The 14,225-nt window shown below is 39.4% G+C and overlaps 1 protein-coding gene and 1 long non-coding RNA gene across 4 annotated transcripts in view; one reads left to right on the plus strand and one right to left on the minus strand.

The window, feature by feature from the left end:
* The window catches only part of EPS15 (epidermal growth factor receptor pathway substrate 15), a 143,996-nt gene extending 143,414 nt beyond the window's left edge, over positions 1 to 582 (minus strand). For all 3 annotated transcript variants that reach the window (XM_082688403.1, XM_082688404.1, XM_082688402.1), the window contains exon 1: positions 370 to 582. In XM_082688403.1, coding sequence (XP_082544529.1) covers positions 370 to 402 — 33 coding nt within the window. In that variant the 5' untranslated portion in view covers positions 403 to 582. The remainder of the gene's footprint in view (positions 1 to 369) is intronic.
* Positions 1 to 14,225, plus strand: part of LOC309843154 — a 69,813-nt gene that overhangs the window by 1,172 nt on the left and 54,416 nt on the right. The gene's annotated exons all lie outside the window — the stretch shown is intronic.

Consider the following 14,225-nt stretch of genomic DNA (forward strand, 5'->3'; position numbering starts at 1 on the left):
TGGCCTGGAAGGAGGAAACTTCCTCGCTGGGTGAAAGCTGCGAGGAGTGAGCGGGGCCAGACGACGGCTGAACAGGGCAGGGGCCACGGTCCGCTCAGCAGTGTGACCAAGGGGCCGCGGGACACGGCGCGCGAGAGTGGGGGGGAGTGGGGCGGGGTCACGGCTGCTGCGACCGAGCTGCGGGCTCGGGATGGCGCCCTCCCTCAGTCACACAGTCTCACACTCACACATACAAACGCTCTAGCTCTCACCGAACGCCATCCCGCCCGCGGCGAGAGAAACTGCCCGGGTCGGTGAACTACAGGACGGTGGGGGAGGGGGCCGGGCTGGGACACCGGCCGACGGAGCCGGACGGGCAGGCGGCGTTACCTGTGTCAGGGAGAGCTGGGCCGCCGCAGCCATGGTGTTTCCATCATGCACGGGAGGGGAAGGAAGGACAGGCTGGCTGGGGCTCGGGGCGGGGAGGAGGCGGAGGGAGCGGTCAGAGGCGAGGCCCGGGCAGGCGGGCGGGCGTCTCCCCTAACTTCGACAACTTCCCTCCTCTCGCCCGCCCCGCCCCACCCCGCCTGGCCCCGCCCGCCCGGCGCCAGCGCGGCAGTACCCAAATCCTGGCGCCGGATTTTGCGCTACCGGACAGGGTCCTACCCCCAGGGCCGCCTAAGAAAAACCGGCACGGATATCGCAGTAAGGCGGACGGGCTGCGTAGGGGTAGGAGATTACAGATTGCTGTAAACTTTAAGCAGGTGGCCTAACTGCTCTGACCTTCTGCTTCTGAAAAATGGGGGAAACTCTACCCAAAGTCCAGGTGAAAACTAAATGAGATGATAGAAATAACAGTACTTTATTAAAATATGCTAGATTCTGTGCTAGACATTTTATTTTTCAATTGTATGAATGGAAGGAACTAAGACACAAGTAAGTTGCATAAATAAAGAAACCAAAACCCAAATAAGTATTTTACATAAGGTCATACATCTGATTAAGAGAGCCAGGTTGGAATCCAGGTCTCACTCCAAAACCTGTAATTTAACCATCTGCTATTAGGGCATGATATTGAAAAAGAAGACTTTTAAGTTATTCCTTCCAAGAGTCAAAATCCAAGTGGGAAGGATGATGAATAATATCCTTGCCTGCTTGCTGCTGGCCACACTTACATTGTTTTATAAAAGAGCACTGGGACTTGTGCAGGTGCCCACAGCCTCCTAACTCCTACCATAGTCCTCTTGGCAAACTTCTTCTAGTTTCTGAAGACATACTCAAGAATTTTCCGCTTTGCAAAGTATCTCCTGACCTCCCCAAATCAGAGTTACACACGCTTCTTTTGACATTTCTTCTCTCCCTTATGAAGTCATTATCACTCTAATGACTCTTTACACCTGTCTACCCCACTACACTGAGAGCTCTCAACAACAAGCAATTTCTGATGTATTTCTATATCCTCACACCCTAGCATGCAACAGGTACTCAATAAAAAGCCTCATTACTGCTTGTGTTAAATATAACACATCCTCCACTATCTCATACTGCCATCTTCAGTTGGAATAAACAACAAGTTACTAGAAATCCTGATCTTTAAAAACTTGGCTTATATGCCAACTACTTTTAAGAAACGTTCTAGGAACTCCAGCCCTACCTTTTAGTTGTTCTAATATGATTCTTATTATACTCGTCTTGTTTTTAAGAGTTAATTAAAGGCTTTTCTCTACCCCACCACACTGTAAAATCCTTGAGGACGGGGACTGACTCATTAATATATCCTACTCGCCATTTAGCCTACCACAGAGTAGGCCTCAATAAATGTTTTTGCCCAGAATTGGTCTTCTTTCTCGGTCATGGTGGCTTCCCACACCAACAAACCACAGCTCTATCAGGCCCATGACCTTGTCGCCATTATGGCAGCCCTCGTTTAATATACCAAGAGGGCCAGCTGATGGAGTAAACCTCACCTGACTTTTTAGACCTTTGCCAAAATGGGCAAACCATCCCAGAAAGGCCCCCAGAAACTCCTGACTCTGCTCAGACCCCTTTTAACAAAGTCTAGCCACAAAGAGCAGCCATGCAGATCTGGTGAACAACCACTTGGGTCTCTTTTTGCTGTTATTAACTCAAGGGAGGAGGGATAAATTACTCTACCATGGTACATTCATCAACTATAACCACAACTGATATTTATATTTGACTTTTCTATTTTACACTATTACATTTCAGCTTCACAACTGTGAAAAGCATAAACCCACTTTATAGATGCAGTAAATGAAGATTATGAGGAAAAAAATATTATAGGGGTTACTTGATTTGCCCAGTTTATACAGCTAATAACTGAAGCAGTATAGCAGTGTGGAATAAATAGGGCTAGGACACCAGAAACATCCAGGTTACAATTCTGGCTCTACCATTTACCAGCTGTACAACCTTAGGCTTGTTGTGAGGATGAATGATATAACATATTTGAAAATATATGTTGGAGGTAGTTACAGATGTAGATGCAGGTTAAGAAATCTGAAAGCCATCCCATAAATTACTATGGAAACTATAAATTCACTTGCTATTAAAAAGCCATCCCATAAATTACTATGGGAACTATAAATTCACTTGCTATTCAAAGAGATTTCTCCAAACAATATGAAGTAAAGAAGATATTGCTCTTGTGTGAATAGAGTGGAAGTTTTCCAGAAAGGCTAGGTATGCAGCTAATAATGAGAATATTGGAATCATTTGGTGTGTGGCCTCAGACAAACCATTTAACGCGTTTGATACTCAGCTTCTCATATATAAAATGAGCAGATCAGAGGAAAATGGGCGGCACAGTCAGATAAGAGTCCCACTCTTGGTTTTAGCCCAGGTCATGATCTCAGGGTTGTGAGACCGAGCCCTGCATTGGGCTCCATACTCAGCACAGAGTCTGCTTAAGACCTTTTCTCCCTATACCCCTCCCGCTCCTGCTCACGCTCTCTCTCTCAAATAAATAAATAGATCTTTAAAAAAATGAGCAGATCAGTATGAAAATATGAAGGAAACATAAGGAATTATTATTGTTATAATCATTATGTGATTTATTGTAAATAAAAAACAATACATTGTATTTTTTTCAGAATTGCTACTCACAATCTATAAATGTTTTCACATACAGAATCTAGCACAACTCCTAGAGTCAAATAGGTACCTGATAAAGGTTTGTTGAAGTGAATTAAATGCATAATGTTGGGGTACCTGGGTGGCTCAGTGGGTTAAGCCTCTGCCTTCAGCTCAGGTCATGATCTCAGGGTCCTGGGATAGAGCCCGGCATCAGGCTCTCTGCTCAGCGGGGAGCCTGCTTCCCCCTTTCTCTCTGCCTATTTGTGATCTCTCTCTCTCTGTCAAATAAATTAAATAAATAAAACCTTTTGAAAAATGCATAATGTTATGGATAGTTATTATTTGCATCCTTATTTTATCCCCATTTCACAGATAAGAAATCCAAGGAACAAATATTTTGTAAGTAATTTGTTTGAGGAATGCCACTTAAAGTAGTTTTGGGCCTTGGTTCAAATAACAATAATGATAATCAGAGCCCACAGCAAGAGAAGACAAGCTAAAAATTATTACCTGGGTGTTGTCCCAGACCCCTTTTCAGACCACCAATAATTTGTACTGGCTTCCTTTCCACTCATTGGTTCTGGTTTAAATTTAAAATGACATGTAATGGGTGATGGGAGTGATGGTCCAAACTCCTAAAAAGGGCTAGAACTTCTGGGACTGGATTTCTTTTTAAATGACAGTTTGCAAATTCCTGTCCCAGATCTCATCAAAGCACTGGGTCATATCCCAAATCTATTTTAGGAGAGTAAAATGTAGCTAATGGAAGATATGTTGTGATCTAATTCATTATAATAAGAACGAGCTTCATGGAGCTGACAAAAAGGACTTGCCTGTTTTTTCTAGGACAACTTAATGGCTCTAGGTCTCTAAGCTTCAGATACCTCATGTGTACATTGGAGATAATAATGCCTACTTTATGGGAATGATATAAGGACTACAAATCATGTATAAGTGCCCTGTCAAAGTCTTGACTGGAATAGATGCCTAATTAGTGGTAGCTATAAGAATACCATTCTTTAAGATCACCATTTAATTCTACCCCTCAGACAACTGTCCAATTACTAAGAGAGTTTTGCAAATACATTGGCCATAAGAAAGGAGTGCCTTGAACATCTGACTCATGTATCGCTGTTATAGGAAAGGTACATGTTCCCTTGGTAAAAAGTTGTGTCTGATGACTTAAATCTGGGTACTGACAACCAACAAATGCTGCTTTCATGTACATTATTGCATGTAATCCTCACAACAGTCCTGTGGGAATTATTATTAATTTTATTTCACAGAGGAGGAATTTGTCCAAATTCACAGTGAGAAAGCTAGAAATTATACATAAGTCTTCTGACTCATGCCCTTTTACTAGCAACATGTGTCCTGTAGACATTGATCACCTCCAAGAAGACTTGATAAAATGGTGCTTTTGAACATGGAAAACTGAAGATGAGGCTCCAGATTTATAATAGCCCTAAACCCAAGATGATCCTGAAGAGGAGAACTTAGATCCCGAATAACTTTGTGATCAGCCTATCTTTCCATCTCTCTTTCTATCCTACTCTCACTCCACTTTTTCTCTGCAACCAACCCTTCTGGGACAGCACAGCTACTTTTATTTCTTTATATTCCAACTTTAGAGGTGACTGTTATATCAGCTTTTCAAGAACACTGCGTATCTGTGATGTCAGCATTCAGAAATACAGGATGCTTGATTCAAACTATGGGGAAAAAAAACTGAGGCGCTCTCTGAATACACAAAGAACCAGTTTATATTTGCATGAGACTTTGAGAAAGGCCTTCTAAGCTACAGAAAAAAAAAATTAAACTACAATTGTAATGATAATCTGGAGCTCATGCTTCCAAGCTGTTCATTGCGTAAAGATAGCCCATTATTGTTCATGTTTGCCCAGGGCAGAAAGAGTATGTGAAGCTGCACAATAATAACAATTGTGCTATACAAATAACTGTCCCTGTGCCAGGAACTGAAAAGAACAAGCAGTAAGAGATTTTTAAATGCCACATACAGCCAGGGTGTGATAGGACATTTCAAAACTGTCTTCATCGCTAATATTTTAGGGCGATGGGATGTCCTGGGAAGAGTCTGAATTTAGAACTGGGAAGCCCCAGTCTGGTCCAGTCTCGGCTCTGCTACTTCTTAAATTTGTGACCTCGGACAAGTCAGTGAACTATACCAAGCCATTGTTTACTGTAATCAAAGGTAATGGTAGCACCTACTTGATTGTGCTAATAGGATGCTTAAGTGAAGTTTCATGTGAAAGCAGTTAGCATGACACCTAGCACACAGTGGACTCTAAATACACATTAGCTCCTTTTTCTTCTTACTAGAGAATATTTACGTTTAAGAAACCAGAAACAAAAATAGAAATAATTTTTAAAGATCATCAGTAGTTTTCCAAAAACTACCTTAATGGTTTTTAAACAAAATTCATTCATCCATTAGTGATATTTATCAAGTACTAGAGAGTAAGGAAGAGTATTACATTTATGTCCCTAAAGTTCCATTGGCTTCCAGTGAGCAAGCAAACACAGTTCTATACTTGTGCTATTTCCTTCCTTTTTTTTTTTTTTTTCTGTCTTTTCTCTTCTCTTATTTTCTTTTTTTCTCTTCTCTTATGAAGGTTCCAGAAAACTATAAGACACCAAAAGAACACCATGGGAAAGAAAATATTTGCACTCAAGACCTCAGGTCCTTTCATCTGCAGATTTCAAAGCATTGTCTCCATCACTAATTACTAGCCTTGCTTAACATGTGGGAATGCTGAGACACCATCAAATTAAGAAGCTTGCCCTAAATCACAAGACAAGTCAGCGGATGGGCTACAGACAGAACAAAGCTGTCCTGTTTGCCAGCCTTGGGCTTTAAAATAGGACACATGAGAATCAACAGAGACTTCAAGTAATGCAGAGAAAAGTTTGGGGAATTCTGATTTTGTACCTTTGAATCATTGCAGTGACAAAAACAGGGGCTTTAGAGTCAACTTTGACTTCAAATCTCAATTAAGTTCCTTATCAACTGTATAACTTCAGTCAAATCATAAGTTAAGACTTAGTTTTCTTCTCTAAAATGGGATATTAACTCTTCCTTCTAAGGGTTTAGTGAAAGCTAAATGATGCAACTTTTGTGAAAATACCTAGCGCTAGTGTCATGCACTTAGCAGGTTCATGTAGCTAGAGAAAACTAAGACACTCCACATACATATAAAATGACAAACAACGCTTTCAAAGATTTTCTAAGCCATAATAACAGTTATGTCTCAGTTTAAAATGATGACTGTGTATCGAACATCTTACAACACTAATAGAGTCTGCCTTGTTCAGTCCATTGCTTTTCTTCACTTATTCTGTGCTTTCTTTCATAGCCCAAGTCCAACCTATAAGCAAGTTTTGTTGGATCAACCTCCTATATATATCTGAAATTCCAATTCTTTTTTCAAAATATATTCTCGATCTGACCATTTCTCACTGTCTTCACTGCCACTACCACTTCTCTCCTGGACCATTGCTGAAATTGCTTCACTAATCTCCCTAGTTTCATGTTTGCACCTATAACGATCAATTCTCTATCATAAACAGTGATCTTTTAAAACTAAAAACAAAACAAAACAAAAAAACCCAGATTTTGTGATTTCCCAGATTTTGTGATTTCCCTATTTAAAACTCTCTGGGACTTCTCAAACTCCTGACCAACACCTCCAAAGGGGCCAGGTCTTTCAAGGAAAATATGAGTCATCAAAGCACAGAAGAGCAAGTATGTTCTGAGCATGCTGACATGTTTTGTGGAATGGAGCACAGAGGGATGGGAGAGGAAGGAATTAGCAGAGAAAGATGGAGGAGATATTAGGACATACTCAGAAGGAATCATGGCTGGGCCAGAAGAGGCTTAGGGAAATGTGTCTGTCTGGAGATTCTCAGATGAGCAAAATCTCTACTGGACACAAAAGGGACCATTATTGGGGCACCTGGGTGGCTCAGTGGGTTGGGCCGCTGCCTTCGGCACAGGTCATGATCTCAGGGATCTGGGATCAAGCCCTGCGTCGGGCTCTCTGTGCAGCAGGGAGCCTGCTTCCTCCTCTCTCTCTCTGCTTGCCTCTCTGCCTACTTATGATCTCTCTCTGTCTAATAAATAAATAAAATCTTTAAAAAAAAAAAAAAGGACCATTATTGTTTTGTACTGACGACATTTTAAAATCTAATCACCTTAATTTTTTAAAAGGACAATCTGGAATCTATTTTACCCCTTTAAAAAAAAATATTTTATTTATTTATTTGATGGAGAGAAATATCACAAGTAGGCAGAGAGGCAGAGAGGCAGGCGGGGGTGGGGTGGGGAGCAGGCTCCCTACTGAGCAGAGAGTCGGATGCAGGGCTTGATCCCCGGACCCTGAGACCCTGAGACCATGACCTGAGCTGAAGGCAGAGGCTTATCACTCCAGGCACCCCTATTTTATGCCTTTAAAAGAAAGTCAGAAACCCTGACATCAAGACAATGATTAAGAGGATGGGGTGTAGAATCAGACAAATTTGAGAGTGGATTGAAGTCTTCCATTTATAAGCTATAACACCATGTGCAAGTTATTAAAAGTCTTTGAGCCTCAGTTTTATGCGAACTACATCAGAGTGCTAAACAAAATTAAATGCATATAAAGCACATTACACACTGTCTGGCACATGGAAATAAGTACTCAACAAATGGGGACTATCACATTATGGTTAAGACAATGATAATTAAGGATTTAGTTATCTCTATAACTGCCCCATTTTCTTTAGCTTTCCTAAGAAATACTGTCAGTATCTCACCTGCCACAGAAATCTCTAATAAATCTGTCAAAGTTTGAAAGTCTGAAGAGACTGTACCAACTCATAGCAACATTTGGCACTGAAAGATTTTTTTAAAAGGTACTTGTTTTACTGGAGGCACTATCCGTTCTATCTTACAGTCCAGAAAATCAAAGTATTTAAAAAGGGTAGTAGCATCATGTTTGCATTTAACTGATAGGAATGTAATTATATACCCTCAGTGCTCAGTGTTTTAAGAAAGAGTTTTTGTTGCTTTCAATATTATCTCTACATGCAAGCCAAGGATTTCAACTGATACTCAACCAAAGAGGCAAGGATTTGATTTAAGCCTGAAGAAAATAATTGGCTGTGTTGAGCTTATGCAGATATAATGTGTCTGTATATCATATTGAATAAGTTCTAGAATTTTTCAGGGATAACTCTGACGATATACAATTTTGGCTTACTAAGTGTCAAGCTTAACCTCAAGTAAGACACACCTACTCTTTTTGTAAAATTATACATTTTAAGTAGGTAAGATGGAGGAAGTAAATGGTTAAAAGTACGGATTTATTGTCAAAAAGGCTTGGGATCAAATTCTGCCCCTGGGAACCTGGACAAGTTACGTAAACTATTCTTCCCCTCATGGATGAAATGGGAATGATACTCCCTCCTTCATTACATGTTTTGGATAGTTTTGTTACATCAAAATGCAGTGGGGCCTAGAAAATCATCAACTTTGAAGAATTGGATTCAAGAAAACCAATTGGTTTTGAAAGGCCATAAATCTGAAATCCTATATAAAACAAATTATCCCTATAATTAAATGTCAACCCAAAGGGCACTGTGAAAAAAAAAATTTTTTTTTTTAACTGCTTAACAGGGAAGGTTCTGATTGGAACTTCAAGGGACAATTATCTCAAGCCCATAAGGGAACACTGAACAACTTCCTGCAAACTCCTAGCCTTCTGGGCTCATTTTCAGACCACCGATTAGAACTACCAATGAGGTTTACTGAAATATGGAACTTACAAAAAACAAATAAATGGCTTCTTCCCATTTATTAATTTATTCAACACATCAAGTTTTTATTACAAACTATGTCCCAAGCACTCTGCAAGGCAGAGGAGTTAAGATATAGTCTCCACCCTCAAAGAACACATAGCCTAGTGAGGAGGACAGACAAGCAAAATGGCAATTATCAATGCAATATAATAAAGTTAAAAGAATAAGATCCCAGTGAGGTGGAAATACACACTGTGCCATGGGACAAGGGAGAGGAGACTTCCTAATAGAAGCCATATATAAACTGATATCTAGAGCATGAGTGGAAATTGCCCTGGTGAAGCAAGGGTTGGATGGAGAAGGGAGTGTATCAGGCAGAGGGAATAATGTACACAGAGGCCCAGAAGCAAGAAAGAGCAAAGAGTTGGAAAAGTTATTGTGATTCAGTTGGACTGGATTTTATTAAGGATGCAAAGCCAAGGGGTGCCTGGGTGGCTCAGTGGGTTAAAGCCTCTGCTTTCAGCTCAGGTCATGATCATGGCCGGGGTCCTGGGATTGAGCCCCACATCGGGCTCTGCTTCAGCAGGGAGCCTGCTTCCTCCTCTCTCTCTCTGCCTGCATCTCTCCTACTTGTGATCTCTGTCTGTCAAATAAATAAATAAAATCTTAAAAAAAAAAAAAAAAGGATGCAAAGCCAAGGTGGGATGCAAACTGGCATCGCAGGCAAATGAGAAGTGAAATCTTTATTCTAAGGGTAATGTGGAGTCATTGAATGATTCTAAGGCTGGGAAATAAAAATCCAAAATTGTGTTTTAGAAAGGTCACTTTTCGGTGACATAGTTGGTTAAGCATCTACTTTCAGCTTGGGCCATGATCCCAGGGTCCCCACTCAGCAGGTAGTTTGTTTCTTCCTCTCCTGCTTCCCCTGCTTGTATTCTCTCTCTCTCTCTCTCTCTCTTTCTGACAAATAAGCAAATAAATAAACCTTAAAAGAAATAAGGTCACTCTCTTCAACATTGTCCTGGAGGTTCTAGTCATAGCAATTATGCAAGAAAAAGAAATACAAGGCAACCAAATAGGGCAGGAAGAAATAAACTATCTTTATTTACAAGTGAGATGATCTGAAAGGAACAGAGACAATATACAGTAACAGTCACCTTACAGACAATGCGATGGCACTAAATTCATATCTCTCAATAGTTACCCTGAATGTTAATGGGCTAAATGCCCCAATCAAAAGACACAGGGTATCAGAATGGATAAAAAAAAAACCCATCTATATGTTGCCTACAAGAAACTCATTTTAAACCCGAAGACACCTCCAGATTTAAAGTGAGGGGGTGGAAAAGAATTTACCATGCTAATGGACATCAGAAGAAAGCAGGAGTGGCAATCCTTATATCAGATCAATTAGATTTTAAGCCAAAGACTATAATAAGAGATGAGGAAGGACACTATATCATACTCAAAGGATCTGTCCAACAAGAAGATCTAACAATTTTAAATATCTATGCCCCCAACGTGGGAGCAGCCAAGTATATAAACCAATTAATAACAAAATCAAAGAAACACATCAACAATAATACAATAATAGTAGGGGACTTTAACACTCCCCTCACTGAAATGGACAGATCATCCAAGCAAAAGATCAACAAGGAAATAAAGGCCTTAAATGACACACTGGACCAGATGGACATCACAGATATATTCAGAACATTTCATCCCAAAGCAAGAGAATGCACATTCTTCTCTAGTGCACATGGAACATTCTCCAGAATAGATCACATCCTTGGTCCTAAATCAGGTCTCAGCCAGTATCAAAAGATTGGGATCATTCCTGCATATTTTCAGACCACAATGCTCTGAAGCTAGAACTCAATCACAAGAGGAAATTTGGAAAGAACCAAAATACATGGAGACTAAACAGCATCCTTCTAAAGAATGAATGGGTCAACCAGGAACTCAAAGAAGAATTGAAAAAATTCATGGAAACAAATGATAATGGAAACACAACGGTTCAAAATCTATGGGACACAACAAAGGCAGTCCTGAGAGGAAAATATATAGCGGTACAAGCCTTTCTCAAGATACAAGTGAGATGATCTTGTAGGTTTGGAAAATCCTAAAGAAACAACAAAAATTATTAGAATAAACAAGTTCAGTAAGACTGAAAAACTTAAGATCAATATCAGTTGTATTTTTATATACTGGTAATGAATAATCTAAAAATTAATTAAGATGGCAATTTTATTTACAATAGCATCAAAAAAAAAAAGAGTACTTAAGAAAAAATTTAAAAGAAGACTTTCATGCTCCTTGCTCAGCAGGGAGCCTACTTTTCCCTCTGCCTGCTGCTCCCCCTGCTGTGCTCTCAATCTCTCTCTAACAAATAAATAATAAAATCTTTAAAAAAATAAAAATAAAAAATAAATAAAAGACTATGTTTAAAACTTGTAACTGAAAACTCTGAAACATCATTGAAAAAAATTTAAGATTTAAATAAGGGGTGCCTAGGTGGCTCAGTCAGTTAAGCAAAAGAAAACCAAAGGCAGATGCCTTTGGCTCAGATCATGATCCCAGGATGATCCCAGAGTTTTAGGATTGAGCCCCATTTGGGAAATCCCTGCTCAGCAGGGAGGCTGCTTCTACCTCTCCCTCTGCCCCTCCTCCTGCTTATGCTCTTTTTCTCTCTCTCCGCTCTCTCATGCTCAAATAAATAAATAAATAATTTGGGGGGGGGGGAATAAAAGACCTAAGTAAATGGAAAGGCTTTTCATGTTCCTGGACTCATGTTGAGATGGCAATACTTCCCAAATTGATCTACAGATTCAGTGCAACTCTTATTCGAATCTCAGCTAACTTCTTTGTCAAAATTCACAAGTTCATTCTAAAATTCATTTGGAATTGCAAAAGACTCAGAATAGCCAATCTTGAAAATAAAGAACAAAGTTGAAAGATTCATACTTCCTGATTCAAACTTACCACCAAGGTGGAGTAACCAAGATAGTGTGGTACTGGCATAAGGAAAAACATTTAATCAATGGAATGAAATTGAGGCCTGAAAAAATAAGCCCAAACATGTATGGCCAGTTGGTTTTCTTTTCTTTTTTTTAAAGTAGTCTCTACACCCAACATGGGGCTCAAACTCTGACCCTGAAATCAAGAGTCTCGTGCTCTACCAACAGAGCCAGTCAGGTTCCCCTTGATTTTCAACAAGAGTGCTAAGGCAATTCAATGGGGAAAAGAATAGTCTTTTCAACAAGTTGTACTGGATATCCACATGCAAAAAAATGAAGTGTGGCCCCTACCTCATTCCATATACAAAAACCAACTCAAAATAGGTCACTGATATAAGTATAAGTCCAGGGGTGCCTAGGTGGCTCAGCGGGCTCAGCCTCTGCCTTCGGTTCAGGTCATGATCTCAGGGTCCTGGAATCGAGCCCCACATTGGGCTCTCTGCTCAGCAGGGAGCCTGCTTCCTCCTCCCTCTCTGCCTGCCTCTCTGCCTGCTTATGATCTCTGTCAAATGAATAAATAAAATCTTTAAAAAAAAAGTAGATCAATTGAACATCAGAAGTTAAAACTTTCATGCTTCACGGGGCACCATCAAGAAAGTGAAGATAATTCAAGGAATGGTAGGGTATATTTGTACATCATATATTGGGTAAATGACTTGTTCAGAATATATTAAAAAGCCTTACAGCTCAACAATAAGAAGACAAATAACCCAATTTTAAAAATGGCTAAATTATTTGAATAGACATTTCTCCAAAGAATATATACAAGTGGCCAAAAAGTGCACAACATATGCTCTGTTAACAGCTCAACATCATTAGCCATTAGGGAAATGCATATCAAAACCACAGTGAAATAGCACTTCACACCCACTAAAATGGTTATAATTTTTTAAATGGACAATAACAACTGCATATCTACATGCAAAAGAATGTTGTTGAAATTGTTACAACAATCCAGAATTGGCAAGGATGTGAAGAAATTAGACCCCTCACACTTTGTTGGTGGAATTATAAAATGATACAACCACTTTGGAAAACAATCTGGCAGTTCCTCAAAAAGCTGAACATAGAATTATCATATTCCCCAACAATTCTACTCCTAGGTATATAACCAAAAGAATAAAAAACATATATTTGCATTAAAAACTTGCATATGAATGTTCATAGTAACATTCTTTATAATAACCAAAAGTGTAAAAACAAATGTCCATCCTTGGTGAATGGATAAATACATGTGGTATATCTATACAATGAAGTATTATTGGGCAATAAAAAAGAATGAAGTACCAGGACACCTCGGTGACTCAGTGGGTTAAGCATCAGTCTTTGGCTCAGGTCATGATCTCAGAGTTCTGGAATTGAGCCCTGCATCAAGCTCCCTACTCAGTAGGGAGTCTGCTTTTCCCTCTCCCTCTGCCCCTTCCCCCTACTTGTGTGCTGTCTCTCTCCCTTCTCTCTCAAATAAATAAATAAACTCTTCAAAAAAAATTTTAAAAAGTAATGAAGTGCTGATCCATGCTACAACATGGTTAAACCTTGAAAACATTATGCTAAGTGAAAGAAGCCAGATATAAAAGGCTTTTATGCCTCACATTATATTATTCCATTTATATGAAATCTCCAGAATAGGCAAATCCAAGGGGATGGAAATTAGGTTAGCAGTCATCAGAAGTGGAGGGTAAGGGGGATGGAAGTGAATGCTAATGGACGTAGGGTTTCTTCTTGGAGTGATGAAAATGTTCTGCAAGTAGATAATGATGATGGTTATGCAATTCTGTGAATATGCTAAAAAACACTTAAATGTACACTTTAAAACAAAAAAATAGATGTCACTCTGGCTCTGTGTATAAGATGGAGCAAGAGGATCAGGGGTGCTTTAAAGAAATACAGATAAGAATTGTTGGGGCCAAAACTATAGCACAGTAGTGATATAATTAAGCGGATTGATTCTAGAGATATGGAGGAGGCAGAATACCATAGTAGTTAAAATTGTGGGCTTTAAAGAAAAAGACATCTTGCATCCAACCTCAGCTCTGCTACCTGTTAGTCATGTGATTTGAGTTAAGTTCCTAAGCCTCAGCTCCCTCATTTGTAAAATAGAAGTGATAAAAAATAGAATCTAGCTCATGAAGTTATTATGAGGATTTGTTCATTAATTAAAAAATAATTGTTCAGTACCTACTATATGCTAAGATTTGTTCTAGGTACTAAGGATATAGCAGTGAACAAAACAGATAAAACGTTGCCTTCATGTAGCTTATATAAATTATTTATAAAAGTATAAATATGTATATATAAAATCATAAGTTGACAGTATCAGGAGAGAAAGAAAGATAG

The sequence above is a fragment of the Mustela nivalis genome, assembly GCF_964662115.1.
Source record: "Mustela nivalis genome assembly, chromosome: 10".
In the NCBI taxonomy this organism is placed as follows: Eukaryota; Metazoa; Chordata; class Mammalia; order Carnivora; family Mustelidae; genus Mustela; species Mustela nivalis.